Source organism: Marmota marmota, unplaced genomic scaffold, assembly GCF_001458135.2.
Source record: "Marmota marmota marmota unplaced genomic scaffold, marMar, whole genome shotgun sequence".
Lineage (NCBI taxonomy): Eukaryota > Metazoa > Chordata > Mammalia > Rodentia > Sciuridae > Marmota > Marmota marmota.
In genome coordinates, this window is record NW_025999880.1 from 17,371,794 (window position 1) to 17,394,426 (window position 22,633).

Genomic DNA, 22,633 nt, shown 5'->3' on the forward strand with positions numbered 1-22,633 from the left:
AAACACATTCTTTTCTCTTTAATGGGTTAGAAATATTTCAAAGGCAAATTCATCAGAATTGAATCCATTATCTAAATTTGCTAAAAACAAACAAAAGGAAGGAATATTTGTGGTATATATGCATGAATATGTATGAGGTAGGGGTGACCAAAAAAAAAAAAAATTAGTCAATGCTAACTCCTCACTTCATTGGCCAGAAGATGAATAAGGAATGCTCTTGTGTCCAGAAGTCCCACAGCACCTGGCAGCATATATAAAGGCCCCAGAGAAGGAACAAGACATCACACTGAGAATCTCCAACTCCTCTCAAGTCCTCAACACTACTCCAGCCCACACTCCACCATGACCGGCTCCTGCTGTGGCTCCTTCTCCTCCCAGAGCTGTGGAGGCTGCTGCCAGCCCTGCTGCAGCCGCGACCCCTGCTGCAGCCGCGACCCCTGCTGCAGCCGCGACCCCTGCTGCTGCCGCCCCGTGTCCTGCCAGACCACCGTGTGCCGCCCTGTGACCTGTGTGCCCCGCTACACGCGCCCCATCTGTGAGCCCACCGGCCGCCCCATCTGCTGCGACCCCTGTGGCCTGCAGGAAGGCTGCTGCCGCCCCATCACCTGCTGCCCAACGTCCTGCACGGCCGTGGTCTGCAGACCCTGCTGCTGGGCCTCCACCAGCTGCCAGCCCATCAGTGTGCAGGCGCCCTGCTGCCGCCCCCACTGCTGCCAGCCTGCGCCCTGCCGCACCACCTGCAGGACCTCCTGCTGCAACCCCTGCTGCTGAGCCCCTGCTGTCTCCACAGAGCACCAGAGCCTAAGCACCTATTGGGCATTTTAATCAAGTTGCAAGAAAATAAAACTTTTTTCAAAGGTGACAACGGTTAGTTTTACATCCTGCCATCTGGAGGCAGTCTCATGTAAGCGGATTTTCATCACCACCCTCTGCCCAATTCCCAGGCATCTACATCAGCCAACAATGTAGATGCTTTAAATGCTTCAACTGACCCTTTAAATGTCCCCAAAATGGACTCTGCAAACCCATCCTGAGCCTAATGGTTTGGGCTGCCCAAACCCTCGCCATCATCCTCTGTAATGCATTGCTCACTGTTGTCAATAAACTAATTTTTCCTGGCATAGCAAACCACTCTGCTCCCTGATTCATTCACTAATGCATGCTGATGAGTGAGTGCACACAGATGGACAGGACTTTGGAATCTGCATAAGGAAACTAAAGCTCAACCTAATTGAAACTTTATCCATACAGATTCCACTTGGTCAGTCAGGCATTCACTGCTACAGAGGACCTTCTTCAATGGCCAGGGACTGCCCATTAGTGATTAGCTAGCCACATCCCGTACACTCCAATGCGTTAGACAATTAAGTAAACCCAGTGTTAGTAAAGAGGGGTGGAAGGAGTGGAAATAGACTATGCGAAGTCCACCGTGGCCACTGGCAGCAAGCTGACCAGCTTGGCTCCTCTCAGCTCCTTACCACAGCTCCTGGAGCAGTGGTTTTCAAAGCACAATCTATGCACTTTGAAATCACCCATACCAGAATCTCTTGGGTCACTTATTAAAATGCATATTCTTAGGCTCCAAACTAAACCACTGAATCAAAATCTCTGGGGCTAAAACCCACTAGTGTTCCTCTTTTCTATTATTTCCACGTGATTCTCATACACATCAGAATTTCAGGACCGTGATTCACTCAGAGGAAGATCTAGATTTGAGCTACTTTGAGGGTTTAATAAAGCATGGCCCTAGAAGTCATCCAAAAACTTCTGCCAGAACAAGAAATAATGAACACACTCTCAGTTAAGAAAAAAAAAATGCAGACATGAGACTGAAGCAGCACTACTAGGCTGAAATCCCAAGGATCAGTTTGGAGGAGAAATGCCTCTAAATAAAAGTGAGAAAGGATGGCCTCTAGAGCCTCCTCTGGATGGAATAAAAAGGAGACTTGAAGGAAGAAAGAAGAGAGGGGCTCAAGAACAGATGGGAGAGGGGGAGGGAAAGCAATGACGAGGAAGCAAGAGAAGAGGAAGAAGCAGAGGAGACAGAGATGGTGAGGAGGACAGGCAGGTGCTGCAGATCCCGGTGCCAGGATCTGAACGGCACACAGGGACCCCAAGCTAGTCTATGACGGCTCACATAGGTAGGACCTCTGTGCCTCTGTGGCCTGTCCATTGCTCACCTCTGAGATCCATGTCTCACCGTTCACTCCCCACCAAGCTTTGCCTCAAGCACGCTGAACTTCTCATAGTTCCTGGGCATCTGTCATTCCCTGAGGTTTTGATTTTGATTTTGATTTTGTTTTTTTCATGTTCTTTCATTTATCTCAAATATTCTTTCAGCTACCTATTCTCTCCACCTTCTTTACTTACCTAACTCTGATTCATTTCCAAGATTCAGATCAGTTATCTCCAGCAGACATGTCTTAAACCTCCTACCGCAAAAACACATGAATACATGTGTGCACACGCACAAACACACAAACACACACACATGTGCACACACACCCTTGTACAAACATCGGCTAGGTTAGGAGCTCCTCGCATGTTCCAGTAGATCTTGAGCTTACCTCCCTCCCCACAAAGCACTGTATCTAAATGATCTATTTCTCTGCCTTCAAGGAAAAGACTGTGGTTGGTTGATTTGGGTGTTTAGTACTGAGCTCAGAGTTCAGTACTACAGCAGGTACTTGATTTCTACTCGTTGAATCAAACTAAATTGGAAGAGAATTGTCTTCACAAAAAGAATTCCAAAATGTATACTTCTTTAAGCAAAAACTTCAGCAGTCATATAAATTAACTTCTCTGACCCTCAGGTTTTCTATCTGAAAAATGGGAAAATTAATACTTAATCAATGTATATTGTTGGAAAAAGTTAACTGAATTTATGCACATAAAGCACCTGGGGCATTCTAAGTGCCCAGTACCATTCATGTTTAGTTCTCGCAGTACATCTGCACATCACTGTATCAAACTGGATAAAAATATATATATATATATATATATATATATATGTAACCATTACACATTCAATCTTCCTGAGAGTCAGAAAAAATTAGGGGGAAGATTTTACCAACCACATTTCAACAATTTTTTTTTTCAATATAGTCCACATCCACTGTTAGAAATAGATTTTTCCAATAAATATAGCAAAAGAGGCAAAAAAAAAATCTGACTAGGTAATAGATTAAGGTTGTCTCAGGATGAAAGCGGTCTTTAAGTATTGACTCCACAAATCCATAAGAATGAGTCCTACATTATAAGATTTATAAGCAAGAGCTTAGCAGCAGGAAAAAAAAACAAGAACTGGATATAATACGTGAATCTAATAGACAGATTAAGCCATCCAAGGGAATGAAACAACAAAAAGGAGAAAGAGATCACAAAAGATGACCTGTTTTAGTCTTCCCTGACTTTAGACAGATGAACACCAAAACCACTGAAAAAAGATAAATATATTTTAATTCCAGGGGGGAAAAAATCCACAAATTCCACCACTTCCCTAAGGATTGTTTTTCTGTATTTTCTAATTAAAATAGTTTCTCTCTTTCAGTCAAAGCTATCCATCTCTCTGTCTTCCACATTTGTGTGGATTTTATAATAAACCAGCTCATGAAGAACACCAGGCCCTGAAGACTATGCTCACTTTACAGATGAGGCTAGGAGGATATATGTCATTTGTTCTAAGTTAGAAAACTGCTAAATGGTGAGAAGAATTTGAGACCTTTTTCTTTTCTTGTCTTTCTGTTCTTTCCCTCCCCTCTTCCTCATCCCCATCTCTGACTCTTATGATTAGGAAATACTTCTACGATTATTTCTGAGAGCGAATTCCCCAGGGAGTGCACGTTCTATTTCAACAATTTAGAAGTTCCCTGACATCCAGCAACCTCCAGCAACTTCCAGACACAACAAAACTCCTGAGACTATTAATTGGCATGTCTCACTGTCAAAGTCACCATCACTAAATTCTTTTTCAATCAAACACAAAAATTCCACAATAACTGTTACTGCTGTTAAAGTTTAATTACTCCCACTGGTGATAATGCTCTTGCAAAATGTGTGGAGCTGGAGTGATATGACTAAAAAAATTCCATGCCATAAGGACCAGGGACACACCTCTTGTCCAACACACGTAGATCTTAATTGGGACAGCAAGGGAGTCCACACAGCAGAGAACCATGGGAAGAGAAATGTCATTATGGGATTCTTTGTTTTTATTAGTGCATCATAATTAGACAAATAGTGGGGTTCATTTTGACATAAACATAAATGCATATAGTACAGTTGGCTCATCCTCAATCCCCAGAACTTCCCCTTTCCCTACCTTCATCCTGCTTCCCTTCCTCTACTCCACTGGTCTTCCTTCTATTTATTTACTCTTTTTTAATTGATGCATGAGCGATATACATAAAAGTGGAATTCGTTGTGATACTTATACATGAATAAAGCAAGTGTTGGCCAATTTCATTCCACAGTGGCTCTTCTACCTTCCCCTCCTCCCTTTCTCTTGACACCCTCCCTCCACTCCACTGTTCCCCATTTAATTTTCGTGATATTCCCCCCAACATTTTTCCCCTTATTTCTTTCCAGGTTCATATATGAGAGATGACATTCAGCCTTGGACTTTTTGGGTCTGGTTTATTTCACTTGACACAACATTCTCAAGTTCTTTCCATTTGCCAGCAAATGATATAATTTCATTCTTCTCTATGGCTGAATAAGACTCGTGTGTGTGTGTGTGTGTGTATGTGTGTGTGTGTCTGTCTGTCTGTCTGTCCCATTTTCTTTATCCATTCATCTCTTGATGGGGACCTAGCCTGGTTCCATAAGTCGGTTTTTGTACGTACACTGCTATGAACATTGGTCTTCATGGACCACTGTAGTACGCTGATTTTAGTACTTTGGGATAAATACAAGGAGTGGGATAGCAGGGTCATATTGTGGCTTCATTTTAACCTTTTGAGGAATTTTCAAAGGCTTTCCAAAGTGGTTGTACTAATTCACAGTCCCATCAACAATATGTAAATATTCCTTCCCATCACCCCCCACACACCCACATCATCACCAGCAACTATTGATATTTGTTTTGTACTTTTTTTTTCCTTTTTTGATACTGGGGATTGAACCCAAGGGGCACTTAACACTGAGCTATGTCCCCAGTCCCTTTTTATACTTTATTTAGGTACAGGGTCTTGCTAAATTGCTTAGGATCTTGCTAAGATCCCAGAGCCACTGGGATTACAGGCAGGCACCACCACACCTGGCTGCTATTTGTGTTCTTGATGATTGCCAGTGTGACTGGAGTGAGATGATCTCTCAGGATAGTTTTGATTTGCATTTACCTGATTGCTAAAGATACTGAACATTTTTTATACATTTGTTGGCCATCTATGTTTTTTTGAGAAATGTCTGCATAGATCATTTGCTCCTTTATTGTTGGGAAATTTTGTTTCATGGCTATGAAGGGTTTTTTTAGTTCTTTATACAATCTAGATATTAATTCCCTGTTGGAAGAGTAACTGAGAAATATTTTCTCCCATTCTATAGGATCTCTCTTCATGCTCTTAATAGTTTCCTTTGTTGTGTAGAGCTTTTTAAAATTTGATCCTACTTATTGATTCTTGGTTTGATTTCTCGAGTTTTAGGGGTCTTCTTAAGGAAGTCTATGCCTGTGCCAATATGTTACAGTGTTAGTCTGTACTTTCTTCTAGCAGTTACAGTGTTTCTAGTGTAATCCCTAAGTCTTTGATCCACTTTGAGTTGATTTTTGTATACAAGGAGAGAGAGAAATCTAGTTTCATTTTTTCTACATATTGGTAGCCAGTTTTCCCAACACCATTTGTTAAACAGACTATCTTCTCTTCGATGTGTATTTTGGGCATCTTTGTCAAGGATTAGAAGACTGTATGTGAATTTGTCTCTGTGTCTTCCATTTTATTCCACTGGTCTTCATATCCTGTTTTGGTGTCAATAACATGCTCTTTTGTTACTATAGCTCTGTAGTATAGTTTGAGGTTAGGTATTGTGATGCCTCCAGACTTGCTTTCCTGCTCAGTATTTCTTTGATTAGTCTGGGTCTTATATTCTTCCAAATGAATTTTAGGACAGTTTTTATTTTCTAATTCTGTGAAGAATATCATTGATATTTTGAAGGGGATGGCACTGAATAGATAGATCACTTTTGGTAATATGGCCACTTTGACAATGTTTTAAATCTACCTATCCAAAAAACCTGGTAGGTCTTTCCATCTTCTAAGATATTCTTCAATTTCTTTCTTCAGTTTTCTATAATTATCAGTGTAGAGGTCTCTCTCCTCATGGATTAGATTTATTCCCAAGTATTTTTTGAGGCTATTGGGAATGGAATTGTTTTCCTGTTTTCTTTCTCAGCAGATTCATTATTAGTGTATAGAAAAGCTATTGATTTTTTTATGCTGATCACGTATCATGTTACTTTGCTTAATTTAATAGCTCTAGAATTCTGGGGTCTTCTGTCTGCAGGATCATGTCATCAGCAGAGATGATTCGACTTCTTTTTTACCTATTTGCATCCCTGTAATTTCCTTCTTTTGCCTGACTGCTCTGGCTAGAGTTTCAAGAAGTATATTGAATAGCAGTGGTGAGAGTGGACATTCTGGTCTTGTTCCTCAGTTTAGATGAAATGCTTTCAGTTTTTCTCCATTCAGTATGATGTTGGCTTTGGATTTATCATATATAGTCTTTATTATGTTGAGATAAGTTTTCTTTCCCTAATTTCTCCACTGTTTTTTAACATGAATGGGTGTTGAATTTTGTTGAAGGCTGTATATGCATCTATTGAAATGTTCATGTAATTTTTCTCCTTAATTCTATTTACGTGATAGATGACATTGATTGATTTGTGTATATTGAACCAACCTTGAATTCATGGGATGAAAACAATTTGCTTAAGTAATTGTTTTTAATGTTTTTTTGAATGCTGATTGCTAATATTTTATTAAGAAATTTCACATCAATGTTCATTATGGATACTGGTCTGAAGTTTGCTTTCCTGGATATATCTTTATCTTGTTTGATATAGGGTGATATCACTGGCATCATAGAATGAATTTGAGAATGTTCCCTCTCTTTTCACTTCATGGAATAATTTGAGGAGGATTGGCAGTAGTTATTCTTTAAAGAACTGGTAGAACTCTGCTGAGAATTCATCTGGTTCCAGATTTTTCTCTGATAGAAGGCTTTTTATTATTGTTTCAATCTTATTGCGTGATATTTGTCTGCTTAGCTTTTCCATATCCTCTTGGTTCAATGTAGATAGATCACGTGTATCCAGAAATTTGTCAATATCTTCTAGACTTTCCAATTTATTGGAATATGTTTTCAAATAGTTTTTAATTACCTCTGGATTTCAAAAAGGTCTGTGATGATATCTTTCTTTTCATCTCTAATTTTGTTAATTTGGATCTTCTTTTTCTTTTGGTTAGTTTGGCTAAGAATTTGTCAAGCTTACTTATATTTTCTAAGAACCACTCTTTGTTGCAAAGATCTTTGGAGAAATCATTTAACTAAATGGTCTTCCAAAAATTGTGAAGGATCATAAACTCAGAGACCTCAAGAATCAGGGATATGGTGAATGAAAAAGTGTATTGAAAATAAGCACATAAAACAAAACACACCTCAGAGGCAAATTTAGCCTGAAGACTATCAGCCAAATTGGGACAATGCTACCTTTTATCTCCTTTATTTTCTAGATCCTTATTCTTCTTAGCTATGCCTTTAAAAGACAAAGCTGTTTATCAGCCAAGAGCCCACTTAATTCCCCTTGTCTTTTTTTTTTTTTGTCTTTTTTTTATAACCATACCTTCATACCTCATATGCAACCAAAACCTCAGGCAACAGCCAGTGTCTACTGCAAAAAAGATAATAAATTCCTTTATAAATATTTTCAATAGATTCATGAATAAGTTAGTGGAGAGGGCTTATGTCCCATCTAGAAAGCAAGAATAACTCCAATTTTAATTGTATATCCAAGACTATAATCAGGAAATGGCATTCAAAAGACAGATAAATAAAAACTTCATTTCATTGGACCTTATTGATCCATGAAAAGTTCTTCTCCTCTATTTACTTTATCTACTTTTGTATTGCCTTTTTAATATTTGTGATTAGTATATAATAGGAAACTATTCAGAATTTACTCTATTTCTATTTCTCTTTCTCTACCCCGAAAGAGTTTAGCACTGTTTACATAAGTTGATTATGAATTAGAGACCTACTCACATTATTTGTTTTTTAAATCACACTAGTATTTTTGGTGATTGTTTCCTTATAAACAAGGAGAAGTAATATGTTCCTTGACAAAAACACAGGATCATTTTTCCCATAGGAGAACAAATACACATCTTCTTTAATGAGTCATTTTGTCTTTTAGAAAATTGCCCCTTGTCTCAGAGTCAACCAGAAACCAGGCCTGTGATTCATGAACAGCCTCATCACAGATGGTGAACAAGAGGAAAGTGTGGTGTGACATCACTAGGTCCTTCAAACTTTCAACCAGTCACATGACCTGGTCTGGAAGGATTGGCTGATGGCTAAGCAATTTTTCTGATGATACAAATCATTAAATATTCATTTCAAGGAAAAAGGCAGACAGGTGGAAAGGAAATCATCCTACCCCAGGCTGGAACTGCTGCTTCAGGAACTGAATCCAGAGTTCTTGTTTCAGTGGGCAACCACAACTCCAGGAAACGTCCTTGTATCCCGAGGGCCATCAGCACCTGGCCAGGGTATATAAAGGACACAAAGTGGGAGGAAGACATCACACCTGAGAACACCCAACTCCTCTCAAGTCCTCAGCTCCACTCCAATCCCCACTCCACCATGACCGGCTCTTGCTGTGACTCCTGCTGTGGCTCCTTCTCCTCACAGAGCTGTGGAGGCTGCTGCCAGCCCTGCTGCAGCCGCGACCCCTGCTGCTGCCGCCCCGTGTCCTGCCAGACCACCGTGTGCCGCCCTGTGACCTGTGTGCCCCGCTACACGCGCCCCATCTGTGAGCCCACCGGCCGCCCCATCTGCTGCGACCCCTGTGGCCTGCAGGAAGGCTGCTGCCGCCCCATCACCTGCTGCCCAACGTCCTGCACAGCTGTGGTCTGCAGACCCTGCTGCTGGGCCTCCACCAACTGCCAGATCGTCAGTGTGCAGGCGCCCTGCTGCCGCCCCCGCTGCTGCCAGCCTGCGCCCTGCCGCACCATCTGCAGGACCTCCTGCTGCAACCCCTGCTGCAACTCCTGCTGCTGAGCTGCCCAACACATAACATCAACAGGTGTGAAGAAAAATGCACCAACTCTCACCACTCCTGCAGGATCCGAGGAGAGATGCAGCCTTCCCAACCATCTGTTCTTCAACCCCTAGCTCAACAGTAACTGCCTAGTTTCCTACATAATTATGCAGCAAATCCTGGCCCTCTTCACAAGCTTTGGAAAAATCTCAGCTGTCAACATTTGAATTCCTGGATATTTTTTAAAAATGCATAAACAAAGATCAAAGTTTCTCTGGAATGAAGCTCTAACCCACTGACTCATCCTCTTTTTCCCACTATCTCAAGGGTCTCAGACGGGGTATTTTTTTTTCCAGGATATTATTTTTATGCTGTGAATTTTGCATGGTTCAAAATAAATAAAATTTTATTTCTGGGGAAGCAAATATGTTTGTTTTTATTGTTCTGAATCTTCAAAAGCTCCTTTTGAAAAAGAAAAAAAAATGTGCTATAACATAGGAACAGTTCAGGGGCAAGGTCTGTAATGGTAAATCGAATAATTCAGATCATCTCATGTGCTGTACCTCCATCTTCCAATACAACAAATTTTGTGGAAACCATGGGACTACAGCAGGTCTCTGATCGTGAATGTGACTCATAAATGATTTATACACATAATAAGGGGAAGGAAGGTTAAGGTACAGTTGCATTTGCTTCCCCAGTATAGAAAATTGTGCAGTGATGGATGTCAAATAGTACTCGGAAACCCCGACCCCTGAATGCCCTAGGCTGAAGCACCCACTCTCCCATTCTCTGCATGGCTCTCACAGCACCTCCACGGCCAACTCTGCTTCCAGTAAATTGCTGCTGCTGAGAAAAGAGGGACAAATATAGCTTTGGATGGAACCATCCTGACTATGAACTTGACATACATTTTACTCTTTAAAAAATAGCACTGTGCAGTTATTAATCCATATTGGATACGGTTTTGTAGTTAGACACGTTTAGCCTGGCAAAGACGACTAATCAAGATTGTTCCCCTGAAATCGATGTTTTGAGTTCCCCACATCTAATCTGAAAGAGTTGGGGAATGTGCTGTTCGTATGCTTAGGCATACATCCTGCCTGTTGAAGACTCAAGTGAGTAAGCTCTGTGACCAGGGATCTTGACTGAATTTGTCTGCTACCAGATTCCACTGACCTGCACAATATTTGGCACATAAAAGATATTTGGGGATTATTTGTTGAAGAAATACATATTAAGGGCGTCAGAGGAGTAAAAGGCATGACACCCCATGCCAACTCTTGTCTCATTTTGGACATAGGCATTCTTACAATTATACAGTAAGTCACCTCATGTAGAAAAGTTGTTTGTTTTTTTTTTAATGTGGTAAAAGTTTATCAATGAGAAGCCTACTATACTCAAAATATTTACATTTTTAGTATGGTGTTTTCTCTTTATTAAGGGTCTAATAGTTCACCAATGGATAGGCTTACAAATCAAATTTCTTTCTACATGTTCTTGATCAGCGTTTTTAAAATTCTCTAACTATACTTGTTTTCCTCCTCTCAGATTTTTCCTTCTTGAGCTTTTAGAGACTCCTTACCTTAGAGTGCTTTCTCAGATAGACAATGCTTTGTTTTCTCCCAAACTCATCATTATTATTGAATTTTTTTCCATGATAACCCCATGCCCTGGTCAACCACAGTGTCTGGTGGAAGTCCCAGTAAGCCTGTCAGGGACTGTGAAAGCAACATGGTTCTGAAGAAGGAAAAATCTTGAACCTCCAAGCCCAGATCTAGCTGTACAGAAAAAAATGTCAGACCCAAGCAAATCAAGATGTAAAGTCTACAGAGTGGATCATGGAATATTTTCCTACAAGTCCTAACAGTTTGAAACAATAGAAAATCATAGCTGGTTTTGTAAACAGAAATGAGCTCAAGCCTCACACACAAGGAGGTATTGGAGACACTGGGTATAGACAAGATGGGGCCTGAGATCACTTTCCCCTGGGGTCACTACCCAGACGTTTTATCACATTGGAAGATGGCAACCTTCATCCGAATTAACTCAGGTTCTTTGATTTTTGCATTATATTGATGGCTTTTCTATTAGTGCCCCATGACTATTTAATTATGCCCAACTATACTATCTCATTAGGGCGTGTTTTAGAATTTTTAGAGGGCTGAGCAGCAGATAATTCTTCCAATTCCTGAGGATATCAGTAACACGTAGTCTTTTCAGATGACTCTAAAAATTAGTCATATCACAAATAACAATTGCTTTAAAATAAATACACTATTAAAATTCTTAAATAAATCAGATATTTCTTAACACCTGGGAATGTGGTTCCCACCTCTTACTATTCAGCTCTGTGGGCTTACAATGTTCCTGCAGATATTTCTGGAATAAGCATGGGCTCAAACACTAACTGGATACATGCAAGTCACTTATGTAATTCCTGAGATGGGAAATAATGCAGCCTCAAAGGAATATTATGAAGAATAAACTAACACATGTGTTTCATGAAGCATGATGCTTGAAACATAATTAAAACTCAATGATATTCAATGAAGATTGTAAATAATAAAATTCACATTGAGACCTCAAAAAATATTTTTGATAATTTGGATGAAATGAACAAATTCCTTGAAAAAAAAATGCAACTTTCCAAAACTGACAGGAAAAAAACAACAACAAAGAAAGACAGAATATCCAATATGCAATAAATAAATTGAATCTATCATTTGATAACCTGGGGGGAAAAAAAAGAAATTCACCTTGCTTTGGAAAGATTTAAGCCCAGAAATCAGTGAGCATGTTTCTAAGACAAAAACTACTGATAACACAGGACTAATGCTCCAAAAGTAGATAGAAAAATTCTTCTCTTACTGGGGGAAAAAAACCCAAAAAACAACTTGGCTTTTAAAATATTTCTATAGTATTATTCTCAACTTGTTTCCCCAGAAAGCTTGCAGTAGAAAAGAATGCTCAAAACTTAATTAATTAACTTCCACTGTTAGTAACCCTAAGGGTATGACAGCTACTTCGTGCTATCCAAACATCAACGGGCAAAAGCATCATCAAATTCTAAAGATAATTGGAGACTTTGAAGTTAAGGTCATTAAGTTCCTATGTGAACTATAAATAGCAAAATATAATGAATCTCCATTAAAGAAGGGAAACAAATAGAATTTTATGACTATCCAAACACCTAAAAGATGTCTAGAGGACTTATTCAGAAGAAATACACAAAAACAAAGAAATGATCATGTGCCCTGGGGTCATGAGCACCTGGCCAGGGTATATAAAGGGCCCAGAGAAGGAAGAAGTCCTCACACCTGAGAACCTCCAACTCCTCTCAAGTCCTCAACACTACTCCAGCCCACACTCCACCATGACCGGCTCCTGCTGTGGCTCCTTCTCCTCCCAGAGCTGTGGAGGCTGCTGCCAGCCCTGCTGCGGCCGCGACCCCTGCTGCTGCCGCCCGGTGTCCTGCCAGACCACCGTGTGCCGCCCCGTGACCTGTGTGCCCCGCTACACGCGCCCCATCTGTGAACCCACCGGCCGCCCCATCTGCTGCGACCCTTGTGGCCTGCAGGAAGGCTGCTGCCGCCCCATCACCTGCTGCCCAACGTCCTGCACGGCCGTGGTCTGCAGACCCTGCTGCTGGGCCTCCACCAGCTGCCAGCCCATCAGTGTGCAGGCGCCCTGCTGCCGCCCCCACTGCTGCCAGCCTGCGCCCTGCCGCACCACCTGCAGGACCTCCTGCTGCAACCCCTGCTGCTGAGAGCCTATTATAACTAAGGGAGCCTCGGGAGATGAGTGGGTCTATCCTATAGCCCTTTGGGGCATCTTGAGAGACCACTCTGCGTTTTCCTGAGAAGCCCATCCCTCCTCTTTTCCTACTAGCTCTGGCTATGTCCGGAAGACACTTCTCAGGCCAATTACTGATGAAGACTCCTCTGTCCTCTTTGGACCCTCACCTAACTCCTATATCACTTTGTCTGTTTCTAATAAACTGAATACTTTCAGCATAGAATCATGGTCTTTGTAATACTTCCTTCTGCTAGATTGTCATCATCCAGAGATTTTCAAGGCACGATGCAGAATAATTTTCTTAATTTGTTTTCTGAAACAATCTAAGTAGTTTTTTGTTTGTTTGTTTGTTTGTTTGTTTCATAATTATGGTACATGGCAAGTACAGAGCATTGTAGCTGATGAGGAAGTTGGAAGTCAGTATTCTAGGATCAGCCACCTGAGAATTGTCCTCCATTGGAGGACATTAGGAGGCCAAATCTGGGTTGACGCTTAATTTCTGGCCTGAGGGTTTGTTTACTGAACTGATCCCTGTTGGTACACCACAAAGGCCTGGTAGCTTGAGAAGGAAGGAATCTTGACATTCTTTTTTCTTTGTGCCCAAGTGTAAATGCTATCCTGGATAAAGAATCTCCTTTTTTGTGTTTGAGATTTGAGAATGTTATTGACAACACCGACTCTTGTGCATACTATATCTGCACTTGCTGTCTGGGGCTATTTGCCTTTATGTTCAGAAATTCCACATTAGTGGTATTTTCCAAGAAAATGAATCAAGGATGTCAATCTACACATGTTTATTGAATATCTATTATGAATGTGGCATTAAGTTCACCACCCTGAGAGGACACAAAGGAATAAAATGGTGTCCCAGCTTCAAAGATGTTATAGTCTATTTGGAGAGATGAGATATAAATAAGAAAAACGACAAATAATGTATAATATAAGCAATTAAATAAAAATAGTTATAATATAAATAAAAATATTTTTATAAATAAAAAATAGTAAAAAAACAGTTGAAGATTATAAACATATTAGGAAATATCATGCAATTGCTTCTCACATATATATTTAAGTGAAAAAATAAACAAACTATAAAGTATAAAACCACATTGTGAAGGAAATTTTTGTTGCATGTCTATATGTGTGTACGCAGGAAAAATTACCTATAACAGCCAGGTGTGGTGGCACATGCCTATAGTCCCAGATATTCAGGAGGCTGAGACAGGAGAATCATAAGTTTGAAGCCAGCCAGGGCAACTTATTGAGACACTGTTTCAAAAAATAAAAAGGGCTGGTAATTTAGTTCAGTAGTAGAGCAGCTGAGGTTTAATCCTCAGTACTTACAAAAAAAAAAAATTTGTGGCATTATATAACAAAATCTAACCATAGTTTATGATAGTATTCATTTTCTTTTTTAGATTTTTCTTAATTATATAATTTTTAAATGCACATATATTTTATTTTTAATGGAATATATTACCTAACAGTTATAACTATTTTGGGAAAAATATTTAAACATTTCCCTTGACTATGTTTTACTTTGAAAAACTTACCTATCAAAATCTAAATGGACTTAAAGGAGATAAATTAGACAGCTATTGTTTGTATTACTAACAAATTTTCTTTGTTTAACAGAAAGGTATATCACTATGTTATTTGTAGTGGACTTCTCTGATGTCTTCAAAATGTGACCAAATTATTAAATCTTGAGTTTATCTTTTATCATTTTATGATCATCTCCACTATAGAAATCACAATGCTCTATTGTTGTGCCCCCAAATAAGTATTGTTTAAAAGTTGCTAACAACTAATAATAAAAAAACTAATAATAAAAAAATAGAAATAAAAAAATAAAAGTTGTTAACTATTCACCTTAAATATACAATTGTTTTTATCCATTTGTACAGGCAACCAAGAATCCAGAAAACTAGATGATATTTTTCAAATTAAAATTTATTTTAATGTTATTGTTGGATATAATGATTTTAAAAAGCCCTAGGATTTGTTATGACAAAAATTTCTTCAAATCTAAAACACAAGATAACATTTCACACATTAAAATGTATTCATAATATTATAGTTAATTAACAAAGCCCTATGATTTGTTATGACAAAAATATCTTCTACCACCACCAGCAACCTGTCTAAATTTGTTTTGCTTTAAAAAAAAAAAAAAAAAGATTTTTGTCCCTAAGATGCCACCCTGCATTGCTGGGCTGTGGAGTTTTCAGTAAAACTTATATATTTTTTAATTGATTTTTTAAAAACTAAATGACGGCAGAATGTATTACAATTCTTATTACATATATGCAGCACAATTTTTCATATCTCTAGTTGTATATAAAGTATGTTGACACCAATGTGTGTCTTCATACATGTACTTTGGATAATGATGTCCATCACATTCCACCATCCTTGCTAACCCCCTGCCCCCTCTCTTCCCCTCCCATGCCTCTACCCTATCTAGAGTTCATTATTCTATCCATGGTTCTGATATCTGTGTTTCCTGTTATCAAAATAACAACCTGATTCCACTTAGCAGAGATTGACAGAGAACTCTATATCTGCCTTCCAGGTATTTTAGTTTTACTTTGTGCTAGTCATGAAACTTGTCACTGAATAATCTTATTGAATGTGTATTTCTATAGTGACTGAGAAGACAACTGGTCATTTTGAATTTTTTGTGCCATATTAAGCACGTTGGGTTTTGTTCTAAATGCAAAATTTAGAGTTTATCAGGCACAAAAAGGATGTGACCTTTTAAATTACTTTTTTAATTTGATAAATATAAGACACTGTCAGTCACTTCTTAGTTCTTGGCAAGTATTAGCTCATTTAATCCTCATGACAATCCTGACATGTACTTGGGTCATTATTATATGCCAGCATGTGGCACGGTTTAAATGAGTGTTGCCTGGTTGTAGTGGCCTCAGAAAGTAACAGCTGACTTGCCTCCAGTGTCAAAGCACAATGCCCACCTCCCTCAACCCTACAGTGTGGACACTGGGAACATGAGCCACATGTTCTCTGCCTGAAAATGAATTTTGGTCTGCGGTGGGAAAAATGTGTTAAGGGAGTAAACACTGGGACAGTTTACTGAGTGACTCTCAGATTCTTGATCTTTGTGGATCTTCATACATGAGAAAGAAAAATCTCTTTGGAACGACATTAGATGAGAAGTATTTGCAATAGAGAAATTAGCCCTGATAACTTTATGTGTTGTCTGAAGAGGCTCCCATGGGGTGGGGGGGTTGGTATTCATAAAAACTCCAGAGCAACATGAAAATTGATTATGAGGTATTGTGTCCTGAAAAGAATAGAATATCTAACTTTTTATCTAGGTTACTATTTAAAAAAAAAAAAAAAGTTCATGAATGAAGGCAAGAATGTGAAGCGTGAGCGTCAAAGGTCATTAGCAATGAGACTGCCTAATTTCTCCCTCCCCTGTCTCCTCAACTGTGGAATGTGTTCAGTCAATTTACATTCCTTTAAAAAATCTGAAATTCCATTTGGGAAACTTTAGATCCTGGGGCCCAAGCTACATTCTTTTGAATGGTGGAAATGCTCCTAAAGTGATCCAAATGCTACTGGCAAATAATAGGAAGGTTCAAGCTGGAAAGTAGAGATTGCCCTGTCATGCAGTCCTTACACTGCCCCTGCTGATGTTTCCTAAAGAAGTATGGCCATCACATTTCGAGCAGGGCCACAGCGGGATGACTGGGTGGCAATATCCCACCTGCCTCCCCTCAATAGTGTATTGTATAATATGTTTGCAAAGTAGGATGAGAAAACCTCCAAAATGTCACTTGGTAGTCATAACACCCATGTCAAGGTGTAGGAAGCAAAACCTTCCCATGATATAACTCTTATGTTGTAAAAGGCAAATATAAAAAAAAAATGTCATATGGTGGAGATAAAAATCAATAAACAATGTCATGTTGTGGAGATAAAAATCAATACCTGTGACAGAAAAACCAGAACTACACATAGCCTACACTGAAGAAAAGAAAAAAAAAATACATAAGTCTCAGATCTCTTATTTCAATAAATAAACATTTGCTTTTCTTTATAGGAGCTCCCATCCTATACATATTCTTCTATATAAAATGATAAACAAATATATCCCCAAGGAATTGCATGGAAGCATGTGTCTAACACCTGTCTGATTCACAGGCAAGTGTTTTCAGATAACCTGCTGGAGAACAGGTATCTAGTCAATGTTCTGTGTATTCCTCTATTCCATTTATTTTAATAAAATGAGGTTCCTTGGGACCATTTTATCCAGGTTTCATTGGGTCCTATCTCCTCACAATAAGCAACAATCAAGAGAGGGAGATAAGGAAAGATGTTGGTTAAAATGTATAAAGTCACAGCCTGAGAAGAAAATTAAGTTCTGGTACTCCATTCGACTGAAGATAGATGTAGTTAACAGTATTGCATTATGTGATTAAAAATAGTTGGAAGAGAGGATTTTGAATTTCTCATCACAAAGAAATGGTGAATGTCTGAGATATGAATAGCCTGTCTTCTGGATTGATCAATACACAATGTAAAAATGTACCAAAGCATCATACTATGCTCCCCATAAAGATACACAATCATCTATCAATTAAAAGGGAGTGGCCACATCCCAAATGGCTATGAATGTTAGGTTTTCATGATGAACCGTGTGAATACATTCATATTTAGAGATGAAACAAGAATTCTTCAATGAGATCATGAGTATGTCACAAGGAACCATTAGTCAAAAAAATGTCCACTTAATTGGTCAAAAGACAAACAAGAGGGTCATCAGCACCTGGCCAGGGTATATAAAGGGCCCAGAGAAGGAAGAAGACATCACACCTGAGAACCTCCAACTCCTCTCAAGTCCTCAACACTACTCCAGCCCACACTCCACCATGACCGGCTCTTGCTGTGGCTCCTTCTCCTCCCAGAGCTGTGGAGGCTGCTGCCAGCCCTGCTGCAGCCGCGACCCCTGCTGCTGCCGCCCCGTGTCCTGCCAGACCACCGTGTGCCGCCCTGTGACCTGTGTGCCCCGCTACACGCGCCCCATCTGTGAACCCACCGGCCGCCCCATCTGCTGCGACCCCTGTGGCCTGCAGGAAGGCTGCTGCCGCCCCATCACCTGCTGCCCAACGTCCTGCACGGCCGTGGTCTGCAGACCCTGCTGCTGGGCCTCCACCAGCTGCCAGCCCATCAGTGTGCAGGCGCCCTGCTGCCGCCCCCACTGCTGCCAGCCTGCGCCCTGCCGCACCACCTGCAGGACCTCCTGCTGCAACCCCTGCTGCTAAGAAGTGAGCTGACTCCCGAGCAAGCAATCAACCTTCTGAAACTTGAATTTCCATTTCTCTACCTAACAAACTCCTGACCTGAGCCACCAAGACCCTAAACCAACCTGCCTGCGAAAGGAGACCTGAGCTCATCTCTTAAGACTTGGGATGGTCTCAAGTCTCTGAATAGAAGTAATGTCCTTATTTCCATCTTGGATCTAAGGTCTTGGGGGATGCTTATTTTCTAATAAACTTGACTTCTTTGGCCTCACAAATGCTGCTTTGGCTTTATTTACTAATGCTAAATGTTACATTAAATTTCAACTCAGTGAAAACTGTGCTGGTTGCCTACCATCTGCATGGTATACCAGAGACATTAAAACTGACCTAAAAATGTTCCCCTCTCTTTAAAACATTTCTATGGGGATGAGTGAAATCCACCATAATTTGACAAAAGAGTATCATATGAAAAAATAAAAGTAAAATATACTACACAGTGTCACCAGATAAGTCACTGTTGATTGGAGAGAACAAGAAAGATTGAAAGAAGCTAGAGTTTTCTATGAGTTAAGGTTCTGGCATCCAGGAAGGGCACCAAAACTATGGGCAAAATTACAGAGGGAGGTACCATAGAGTCGTGCAGAGGAAAGTCAAGTTAGGAGCACTGGATATATGTAGAGTGATAGTATAAGAAAAATTTGAAAAATGTTTATGATTTACATATTAGTCAAAGGAGTGGGTAAGCAAACACTAAGGGGCTGTTGAAAGCTTTGGGGCAGGAATTGACATGATGGTATGAAGTCTATGGAAGCGCCTCAAAATGACAGAGGTCAAGTCCACAGATTTAAAAAAAAATACAGAAACTAATCAGGAGGCTATTGCCCTGGTGCAAGTGACATAAGAGCTGAATTAAGATGATGGCTGTGGATTAAGAACACATGATGAATATGACAGATTGGAAGCCCAGAAAGTATATTCACTAAGTTGGATACAGGAAACATGGAATGATTAGGGAACCAAATGTGATATGTTGCATTTCTAAGGAAAACTCTTCTGGTCTGCAAACAAAAGAATTTTAACATATTTGCATTTATTTACTATGAATTTAAAATCACTGCTCCACAATATATTCTTCCCATCATCCCATATTTCTCTTCTTGAGCTATTCTAAAATATTCAAAATAAAAGCAGGAGACATGAAGTTTTACTAATGCTAATTAATACTGGAAATCAGCGTGGTATAAAGAAAAAAGAAGTGGTCTAAGAAAGAGCGGGTAGGAATTTTATACCCAATTCTTCTGGCTACAGACTGTAGCAATGCAGAAAGTCATTCAACTTTTCCAAAATGTATTTATTCCCAGACTCAATAGTATTCTAGCATAAACTAAAAAATAAAGTAGAAGTGGTCCATACCACAAGAGCAGTGTTCCAATTTAGAACTCTGATGCCATATGGTTAACACATTTTCTTGATTAATGCTTCCTATTGATACCACACTGATTTGTGCACTAGAGCAAGATATGAGACAGACAAATAAGATCTTGTTTTCTTTGCAAATCCTTAGTGCTCTGTGAACAGTAAAATTAAACAAACATGCTATTTATATTAAGAATGATGTCAGGCTGGGCATGGTGATACATGCCTATAATCCCAGCGGCTCAGGAGGCTGAGGAAGGAAAATCATGAGTTCAAAGCCTTAGCAATGGCGAGGCACTAAGCAGCTCAGTGAGACCCTGTCTCTAAATAAAATACAAAATAGGGCTGGGGCTGGGGATGTGACTCAGTGGTCAAGTGCCCCTGAGTTCAATCCCTGGTCTTCCCCCAAACAAAACAGATGTCAGTTTCTACACCTACAATATTAAGAGGTTGGAAATGATGATTTATTTATCTTTAACCTCCACTATTCAATGATTACATGTAATCATACCTACTGACATGGTTACCATAATATGAACTGGCATGAATCATATTCCACTGTAATTCTATTTAATATACAAACTGATATCTCATAAAAACTGTGTGCTTCTACTTATTATTGGAAGGAAAGAATAAACGTATCACAGGTAGCAACATGTTTTCTTGGTCAACACTTTTTTTCATGTAACCCTAAACAGTGAAAAGCCATGTTCTTTTTTTTTTTTTTTTTGGCAACTACCAGGAGTTGCTTAAACTTTTGCTAAAATTTGCCTTTTTGTTTTTTTAACAGTTACCAAATAATAAAGTCTACCATAAGAAACTATAAAGCAGCTGAAATTTATTCTAAAGCTTTTGAATTTATAAACTATTTAAGTACAATTGATCATTCATTTCCTAAACTGTCTTCTGTTGTGATCTAGAAAAAAAGAAAAGAAAAAACTTTTTTCTTTCTTTGTTTCCTTTTCATAAGTCCAACTGTCATGCTCTTTGGTCCAATATCATTTTATAAAACACATATGTAGTAACATAAAGTGACCTAAACTGAAAGTAAATCCTGCCTTTGAGAAATAAATGCATCTAAACAATCCATATAGCAATGATGTTCACCTTTTGTGGAGTTGAATAAACTTCTCTACAAATATTTTATGATTTTTCACAGTTATTGAATATGAATTTTATCCTATTTCTTATTAAAGTGGAACGGAATAGCTTTGTTCCATCCACCCTCTTGAGTTATAGATGTTTTCTCAAGTATGACTGTCTGAAGTTTAGGAGAGATCCCAGAAATTGAAAGGATGCAATATCTAGAGCGATCTATGAATTTCTATGAATGTGGAGTTTATCAGAGTTTCTGCCTAGCTTATTGTAGAGACTATAATCTTACCAATCTAAAAATATAAATATAGCCTTCATCTAAGTGGCCTTACATGAAGGCATTCCTTGATTAATAGTTCTTTTCTGGAAATTTTAGTTCTGGTGAATATGATTTCAAAATCACAACATCGTATAGGTAAAGAGTCACCTTGTCAGATGCCACAACCACAAGCATGAGACTTGAGTGGGAATTACGGCATTGTTTGAAAATGAAACATCAACATTGCCACCAAGGACGAACACATTTAGTGAGCATTAGCTGAGCAATCAGGAAAAACCTATTTGGAGATATGTTTAAAGTAACTCAGCATTTGAATAATCAGAGGGCCCTTAAAAAAACTGGTTTAAAGACTAATAAGATAAAAATGCCGTCACAAACGGAGGAACTGGCTAAGGCTTATAAAAAGCCCGAGGTGGAATAAGAAGCCATAACTCAGAAACATCCTTTTGCAACACAATCCTCCAGCCAACCCCTGACACCATGGCCTGCTGCTCCACCAGCTTCTGCGGATTCCCCAGCTGCTCCACCAGTGGGAACTGTGGCGCCAGCTGCTGCCGCCCCAACTGCTGCCAGACAGGCTGCTGCCAGCCCAGCGGCTGCCAGGATAGCTGCTCCCAGCCCAGCTGCTGCCAGACCAGCTGCTGCCAACCCAGCTGCTGCCAGACCAGCTGCAGCCAGGACAGCTGCTGTGGCTCCGGATGTGGCTCTGGGAGTGGAATTGGAGGTGGCCAGGGTGGAGCCATGAGCTACCGCATCAGGTGGTGCCGCCCAGACTGCCGCGTGGAGGGCACCTTCCTGCCACCCTGCTGCGTGGCGAGCTGCACACCCCCCACCTGCTGCCAGCTGCACCATGCCCAGGCCTCCTGCTGCCGCCCATCCTACTGTGGACAGTCCTGCTGCCGCCCAGCCTGCTGCTGCTACAGCTGCCCACCACCCTCCTGCTGTGAGCCCACCTGTTAAAACTTCCTTCTGAGAAGAATATCAAGAAGATGGCACTTCAAACTAACCAAAGAAGAGTTCCAACAAATTTCTGAATTCCAATACCCTTAACCCAGCTCACAACTCCTTGTCACACAGGTACATGATTTCCTAGGAGGTAGATTCATTCTCGGTGGAAGATCAAAAACTTCTCATAGACCTTAGCATCAACAGAAGTCCTACAATCTGAAAAGGGATGTGTGATATTTTACTATAAATGTCATTTAAATTGTTTCAACAGCTTCTTGGGACTAGAATTTAATAAAAGCCATCTTTTCAATGATGAGTCGTTGTTAGAACTTTATTTTCTTTGGAATCTGTTAAATATGGGTTTTTTCAAAATCTCTACAAAGCTCTATAGTTTTTCTTTATTTTTATTCTTTTCATAACGATCTTTGAAAGTGGTTTTTGTTTTAATTTGTTTTGCTAGTAAATGGCCCAATATTCTTCAGCCAAAGTATACAGTTAAAAGAACCCAATGCATTTAGGAGGAATAAATAAATAAATAAAAACACAACAGTAGTCAGCAACTGTTTCCCA

General features: G+C 39.7%; 5 protein-coding genes across 5 annotated transcripts; all 5 read left to right on the plus strand.

The window, feature by feature from the left end:
• The first annotated feature begins 291 nt into the window (after positions 1-291).
• On the plus strand, positions 292-1,259 carry LOC107150607 (keratin-associated protein 2-1-like). The gene has a single exon (XM_015495743.2). It carries the CDS (start codon positions 343-345, stop codon positions 769-771), a length of 429 nt encoding a protein of 142 aa, XP_015351229.1. The 5' UTR covers positions 292-342; the 3' UTR covers positions 772-1,259.
• A 7,460-nt stretch (positions 1,260-8,719) lies between these two features.
• Positions 8,720-9,698, plus strand: LOC107150608 (keratin-associated protein 2-3-like). The gene has a single exon (XM_015495744.2). The coding sequence runs from the start codon at positions 8,857-8,859 to the stop codon at positions 9,271-9,273; it is 417 nt and encodes a 138-aa protein (XP_015351230.1). The 5' UTR covers positions 8,720-8,856; the 3' UTR covers positions 9,274-9,698.
• Positions 9,699-12,137: 2,439 nt separating this feature from the next.
• Positions 12,138-15,105, plus strand: LOC107150777 (keratin-associated protein 2-1-like). Its single transcript, XM_048791745.1, has one exon. The coding sequence runs from the start codon at positions 12,498-12,500 to the stop codon at positions 13,020-13,022; it is 525 nt and encodes a 174-aa protein (XP_048647702.1). The 5' UTR covers positions 12,138-12,497; the 3' UTR covers positions 13,023-15,105.
• A 2,801-nt stretch (positions 15,106-17,906) lies between these two features.
• LOC107150778 (keratin-associated protein 2-1) lies at positions 17,907-18,599 on the plus strand. The gene has a single exon (XM_015495899.2). The coding sequence runs from the start codon at positions 17,953-17,955 to the stop codon at positions 18,343-18,345; it is 393 nt and encodes a 130-aa protein (XP_015351385.1). The 5' UTR covers positions 17,907-17,952; the 3' UTR covers positions 18,346-18,599.
• A 2,922-nt stretch (positions 18,600-21,521) lies between these two features.
• On the plus strand, positions 21,522-22,399 carry LOC107150779 (keratin-associated protein 1-1-like). Its single transcript, XM_015495900.2, has one exon. It carries the CDS (start codon positions 21,596-21,598, stop codon positions 22,073-22,075), a length of 480 nt encoding a protein of 159 aa, XP_015351386.1. The 5' UTR covers positions 21,522-21,595; the 3' UTR covers positions 22,076-22,399.
• Positions 22,400-22,633: the final 234 nt, after the last annotated feature.